Here is a 7,126-nt window from a genome sequence, read left to right on the forward strand (position 1 = left end):
TTCCCCGGGGTTTACTTCACCGAGTGGTGGTGGGGAATCAGGGCTGCTCCCCCCCCACAACCTCCCTGTTGGCTTGGGGCTGGCTGGGCCCCCCAGAGCAGTGGGGTTTGGAGATAACTCCCCACTGAGATTCAGGGGGCACCTCCCCCTGTCAGAACAATGGGTTCAGGCTCTCTGCAATCTCAGGCCACGTTGCTGTGTCGGTCCCGCCCAGGCCAGCACCCTGTCACCCTGTCCGTCCCCCCCGTAACCCGTCTCCTGGCCTGTCTCCCCACAGGGCCCTGCGTGGCTGGCGTGGTGGGGCTCACCATGCCCCGGTACTGCCTCTTCGGGGACACCGTCAACACCGCCTCCCGCATGGAGTCCACCGGCCTGCGTGAGTCCCCACCTCGTCCCCGGGGCAGCGCTGGGGCGGGCAGGAGAGACTCTCCTGGGGTGGCACCCAGGGGTGTTTGTATGTGGGGGGCGAGGGGGAGGGTGGACAGAGCAGAGGGTGGCAATTTTATTAGGGGTGCTCACCCCCCATGTTCTTGGTGCCCCCCGCCCCCCACAGCTTACCGGATCCACGTGAACATCCGCACGGTCACCATCCTGCTCTCGCTAAAGGAGGGATTCAAATTGGACATTCGGGGCAAGACGGAGCTCAAGGTAACGGTGCCCCTCACTCCCGACCCACAGCCCCTGCTGGCCCAGCCCTGCCCCCCGCAGCTCTGCTGGTGCCCCTCACTCCTGATCCACAGCCCCTGCTAGCTCAGCCCTCCCCCCGCCCCAGCCCTGCCGGTGCCCCCCACTCCTGACCCGCAGCCCCCCTGCCACTCCAGCCCTGGGCTCACAGTCTCTCTCTCTCTCTCTGCCTTGCCGTAGGGCAAAGGTGTAGAAGACACGTACTGGCTGGTGGGACGAGACGGATTCAACAAACCCATCCCTACGCCCCCCGACCTGCAGCCGGGGTAAGAGCATCATGGGCCTGGAGCCCCCTCTGACCTCCACGGGGGGATGGGAGGGGCAGGACGGGAGGGGATGGGTGGCCACCGTCTGTGCCCAGGCCCTGAGGCCACCCTGAGAGGGGAGAGGGCCTTGAGGGAGATGGGAGGGGACGCCTGGAAAGAAGCAAAGTGGGATGGGGCTGGGAGCCAGGACTCCTGGGTTCTCTCCCTGGCTCTGGGAGGGGAGTGGGGGCTGGTGGTTAGAGCAGGGGGGCTGGGAGCCAGGACTCCTGGGTTCTCTCCCTGGCTCTGGGAGGGAAATGGGGGCTGGTGGTTAGAGCAGGGGGGCTGGGAGCCAGGACTCCTGGGTTCTCTCCCTGGCTCTGGGAGGGGAGTGGGGGCTAGTGGTTTGAGCAGGGGGGGCTGGGAGCCAGGATGCCTGGGTTCTCTCCCCGGCTCTGGGAGGGGAGTGGGGGCTGGTGGTTAGAGCAGGGGAGCGGCCTGGGCACCAGGATTCACTCTGCCCCCCTCCTTCAGGGCGAGTAACCACGGCATCAGCCTGGACGAGATCCCCGAGGACCGGCGGAAGAAGCTGGAGAAAGCCCGGCAGAACAAGTAGTGAGGGAGGCCAGCGAGCGGAAGGCCAGGCTGGGCCGAGGTGAGACCAGGGCTGGGGGACAGGGGAGCTGCGATAACCGCCCCCCTGTGGATAAAGGAGCCCCCAGGAGCAACTCGGCAAGGCCAAGCCATGCTGGGAGACAGAGGCACCTGCCACGCCCCTCCTGGCTCCACCTCCTGGAAGGCGGGGCTACCCTGGGCTCCTCCCCCTTAGACACTCCATCAGCGGCCACCGGCAGCTCTTAGCTTCTCCTCTTTCCCCGGGAACAAATCCCTAATCCCCCTACAACCAGAGCCAGGTCCAGAAACCACAGGTCTATGCAAATGAGCACTGCTCTCATTTACATATTTGATTAATATGCACCGGATCATTCGCATAGCTCCACCATATCGTTCCCCTTCACCCTCCCTCCGAATTTCCCCTCCAACAACCTCCCACCCCGCCCTGATCACAGAGCCCCCGCCAGGAGCCTGGTTCCACCCCCACTCCTATGGACTGACCCATAACCATAGAGACGGGGCTAGAATGCCTGGGACGGTAGCACCGCTCTAGCCATGAGCTCTATGGTCATGGGTGGCCTACGGGTTGCCCCCACTGAGGTCACCCCAATGCTCCGTTCCATTTGGAGTCCTCCAACTCTCCTGAACCATAGAGGCGGGGCCCAGAGCAGCCACCTACATAGAGCCACTCTGCCCACTCTATTGCCCTGGCCCAAGCCCTATGGTCATGGACAGGCCCAACTCTATTGCATTTAGAGTCCTCCAGCTCTCCCTAGCCATAGAGATGTGGCCTAGAGTGCCTCCCCAATAAAAGCGGGAGCGGGGGGGAAACTGGGGGAGACCGAGTGGCTCTGACGTGACTAATTCTGCCTCCACCCCCCCTTATCCAGATCTGCGGCCAAGACCACCTGACGCTTTCCGGCCAGTCCCTGTGGGCCTTTCTGCCGCGGGGCAGATTCAGATTGCTCCCCCGCCTCGACCCCATCACACCCTGCGGAAGGAGGATGGGCCGGGGCAGGCGGGCAACTGGTGCCGGTCACCAGAAATGGACTCGTCTTTGTGTGCGCTGGTCCCGCCTCCCCAGGTGCATTGTGGGACTGTGGCCCTGACCTAGGAATCGCTGTTTGCTTTGCAGCCGAAGAGCCAGGTGCATTATGGGACTTTGGCCAACCTGGGAAATTCCATGCACCTTCTACTACAAAGCCAGGTGCATTATGGGACTTCGGCCAACCTGGAATTTGCCGTTCACCTCCAATCAAGGTCCCCAGGTGCATCATGGGACTTCAGCCAACCTGGGAATTCACATTCATTCCTGTAATGGGCAGTGTCCCCTGGGGTTCAGACTGTACCACTGCGAGGAGATGGGGGTGGCTGGGTGGTTTGTTCAGACCCTAATTGCTTTCTGCAGAGAACCCCGGACAGACACGATGGGGGAATGGAGTGACGCCCCCATGGGGTTACTGTAGTTTGCCGGCTGAGTGCCGGGGGATTAGCTCCCTCTAGGGGCAGCAAAGGGAACAAAGTTTTGCTCCCTCTCTGCTAACAGATGTTTTGTGGGGGCTGGAGGTCCTGGGTTCAGTTCCCGCCCACGGCCATGCTGGCTGTATGCACGAGGCTTCCCTATCCAGCACTGTAGTATTTGGGCTCCCATATGACTCCAGGGGGCAGGGACTGGAGCATGGGGGGGGGGGAATGTGGCACGGGGCCTTTCCCCTCTAGAGGGCATCGGCTCCTGTCCGGCCTCAGAGCCAAGACTCCCTGGCTCAGGGGGGCAGGGAATGGGACACAGGCCCTTTCCCCTTTAGGGGGCACCAGCTCCCATCCGGACCAAGGGCCGGGACTGGGGCATTGGGGGGTGGGAATGGGGCACGGGGCTTGTCCCCTCTAGGGGGCGCCAGCTCCCATCCGGCCCCAGAGCAGGGACTGGCTGGCTCAGGGGGGCAGGGAATGGGACAAGGGGGCTTTTCCACATCTTCAGGATGAGAGAAGGCGATTGACTCAAGTGGGCTGGGAGTGAATCCGTCGGGGGCCAGGGCTGGATCCACCCGGTAACAGTGAAATCTACCGTCTCCTCGTGGATTGCGTTTCCGTCACCGGCCGAGGTCTGGGCTGCGCTCTTCCTCCCGCCGGGGGTTAAAACCACAGACCTTGCCCCCGGACGTGCCCATCGGACCCACCCAGGATTGTCTCCTCATGCACCACGCGAACGGTGCCCAAGAGGAATGTGGGGGGGGGGGTCACGGCAGAGCGGCTGTCCTGGGGTGTCCCCGACCCCCAACTGGACTTTTCTTTACCCACCTGGCGTTTCAGGGGTTAAAAAAAGGAAAAAAAAAATCTCACGCACATGCAGTACAGACAGCTGGCCGCTAGATGGCAGTCAGGACCCCCCCATCATCATAAAATCATCGAAGATCAGGGTTGGAAGGGACCCCAGCTAAATCATCCCAGCCAGGGGTCAAGCCGGGCCTTAAAAACCTCTAAGGAAGGAGATTCCACCACCTCCCTGGGGAACCACCCTCCTCGTGAAATAGTGTTTCCTAATATCCAACCGAGACCCCCCACTGCAACGTGAGACCATTGCTCCTCGTTCTGTCATCTGCCACTGCTGGGAACAGCCGAGCTCCCTCCTCTTTGGGACCCCCTTCAGGTCGTTGAAGGCTGCGATCAAATCCCCCCTCACTCTTCTCTTCCGCAGACTAAACAAGCCCAGTTCCTTCAGCCTCTCCTCGTAAGTCATGTGCCCCAGCCCCTGATCATTTTCGTTGCCCTCTGCTGGATTCTTTCCAATTTATCCACATCCTTTCTGTAGTGGGGGGCCCAAAACTGGACACAATACTCCAGATGTGGCCTCACCAGTGATGAGTAGAGGGGAATAATCACGTCCCTCCATCTGCTGGCCATGCTCCTACTCACACAGCCCAATAGGCCGTTGGCCTTCTTGGCAACAAGGCCACGCTGCTGACTCCTAGCCAGCTTCTCCTTCACGGTAATCCCCAGGTCCTTACTATCCCATTGCTCTTAAAGGTGGCGGTGTGACTTTAAAGGGCACAATCTTGGGACAAGTTACCAAGTTGCGTAGGGTGAATACTCCATCCTGGGCAAGTTTTCAGTCAAGATGGGGTGTGTTTTTTTGTTTTTAAAGAGCTTCTCTAGCACAAAAAGGGATTATTTTGGGGCAGGTCTTTGGCCTGTGGTCTCCAGAAGGTCAAACTACCTGAGCAAAATGTCCTGGCTGGCCTCGGAAGCTATGAACAAATATTTTTTTGCTCGTTTTTTGCTTCTTTGGGATGGGTAAAGAGGGCCTTCAAGGTTTGTTTTCTAATATATATATATATATGAATCTGGGTGCTGTGGGATTAGCTCCCTCTTGGGGCAGTCAGGGGAACAACATTCTGCTCACTTCCTGCCAACAGCTGCTTTGTGGGGCTGGAGGTCCTGCAATTGGTTCCTGCCTCTAGCCGTGGGGGGCTGAACGAATGTGGCTCCGCCCCCTGCCCCCCCAGTTGGTTTTTGCTTGGAATAGCTTGGAATAGTAGATACGCTGGAGGGCAGGGATAGGATACAGAGGGACCTAGACAAATTGGAGGATTGGGCCAAAAGAAATCTGACGAGGTTCAACAAGGACAAGTGCAGAGTCCTGCACTTAGGATGGAAGAATCCCATGCACCGCTACAGACTAGGGACCGAATGGCTAGGCAGCAGTTCTGCGGAAAAGGACCTAGGGGTGACAGTGGACGAGAAGCTGGATATGAGTCAGCAGTGTGCCCTTGTTGCCAAGAAGGCCAATGGCATTTTGGGATGTATAAGTAGGGGCATTGCCAGCAGATCGAGGGACGTGATTGTTCCCCTCTATTCGACACTGGTGAGGCCTCATCTGGAGTACTGTGTCTAGTTTTGGGCCCCACACGACAAGAAGGATGTGGATAAATTGTAGAGAGTCCAGCGAAGGGCAACAAAAATGATCAGGGGGCTGGGGCACGTGACTCATGAGGAGAGGCTGAGGGAGCTGGGATTGTTTAGTCTGTGGAAGAGAAGAATGAGGGGGGATTTGATAGCTGCTTTCAACTACCTGAAAGGGGGTTCCAAAGAGGATGGCTCTAGACTGTTCTCAGTGGTAGCTGATGCCAGAACAAGGAGCAATGGTCTCAAGTTGCAGTGGGGGAGGTTTAGATTGGATATTAGGAAAAACTTTTTCACTAGGAGGGTGGTGAAACACTGGAATGCGTTACCTAGGGAGGTGGTAGAATCTCCTTCCTTAGAAGTTTTTAAGGTCAGGCTTGACAAAGCCCTGGCTGGGATGATTTAGTTGGGATTGGTCCTGCTTTGAGCAGGGGGTTAGACTAGATACCTCCTGAGGTCCCTTCTAACCCTGATATTCTATGATTCTAAGTCTTTGGCGTTCTCGGCCGTGCCGAATCTTTAGCCGGGATGGCTTTTCTCCCCTGCGGTTTGTTGGTTGCTTGAGTGAAATAGCTGCCCCCCACAGTTGTTATGAAATGGTTGGAAATGCCCTCGCCTCGTGATCAGGTTTCCCCTTGGCGGGGGCCTAACCTGCCCAGATTGTCAGTCAGCTACAGTGGCCTGTGAAAAACTGGGCCAATAATAATCGTAATATGCCCGACCTTGCGGTCCAAGGATCCAGTGACCTGTCTGGAAAATTATCGCAATGCCAGCCCGGGTGCACTTGGTTAATATTTGTCTGTGGACAAAAAATATAGTCATAAAAGGCTTGAGGCTGATTGGCTAGGTTCTGCCACATGGGTTTTTGTCATTGCTCGACAGACTTGGTCAATAGTGATCTGCAGACACACACCGCCCCCCCCAACCCAACACGAAACTCCCCTCCCGTAAAACCCACCCAGAGGTGGAGGCCAAGGGGTCACTGTACTCGGTCAATATTTCGGTGCAGTGAGAATGAGGTGCCTCATGCACCTGGTCAGGATGTGTCTGCAGCGGGGAGGGGGCGGGGGGGAAACATATTTCTTAAAGGGGTGGTCATTTTTTAATCTGTAGATTTGTTTTTCCTTAAAGGGGTGGCCACTTTTGTCTATGCTGCATTTTTTCATGGTGGTTCGATTTACTTGGAAGATATTTGTCTGCAGACAAAAAAAACTTCCCGGAGGGGGGGCTGTGAGTGTCTATCTCTTAAAGGGGTGGCCTATGAATGGCCATCTTTCTCTACCCTGCATTTCTGATGACACTCAATGTGCTTGGTAAATATTTGTCTGCGGACCAAAAAATTTTTTTCTTAAAGGGGTGGCATGTAATCATCCATCTCTTAAAGGGGTGCCCTGTGAACGGCCATCTTTCTCTACCCTGCATTTCTGATGACACTCAATGTGCTTGGTAAATATTTGTCTGCAGACCAAAAAAAATTTTTCTTAAAGGGGTGGCCTGTGATCGGCCGTGTTTTAAAGGCCCAGGAGGCTCACAGCTTTGAGGGAGGAGCCGGCCACCCGGTCTGGGGATCTGATTGTCTATCATTTTTCATAGACTCATGTACAAATTGTACTTTTTTTTGTGCAATGACTTTTGGGTGAATCTTGGGGGGAGGGAAGCGGCCGGGGTGGCGGGGGAAGGGC

General features: G+C 57.0%; 1 protein-coding gene across 1 annotated transcript in view; it reads left to right on the forward strand.

Annotated features, from left to right (window-relative positions):
- Window positions 1-2,445, forward strand: part of GUCY2D (guanylate cyclase 2D, retinal) — a 30,539-nt gene extending 28,094 nt beyond the window's left edge. The window contains exons 15-19 of the mRNA XM_074941144.1: window positions 278-376; window positions 554-648; window positions 865-950; window positions 1,464-1,584; window positions 2,435-2,445. Coding sequence (XP_074797245.1) covers window positions 278-376; window positions 554-648; window positions 865-950; window positions 1,464-1,545 — 362 coding nt within the window. The 3' untranslated portion in view covers window positions 1,546-1,584; window positions 2,435-2,445. The remainder of the gene's footprint in view (window positions 1-277; window positions 377-553; window positions 649-864; window positions 951-1,463; window positions 1,585-2,434) is intronic.
- Window positions 2,446-7,126: the final 4,681 nt, after the last annotated feature.

The sequence above is a fragment of the Natator depressus genome, chromosome 28 (assembly GCF_965152275.1).
Source record: "Natator depressus isolate rNatDep1 chromosome 28, rNatDep2.hap1, whole genome shotgun sequence".
NCBI classification, from domain to species: Eukaryota; Metazoa; Chordata; order Testudines; family Cheloniidae; genus Natator; species Natator depressus.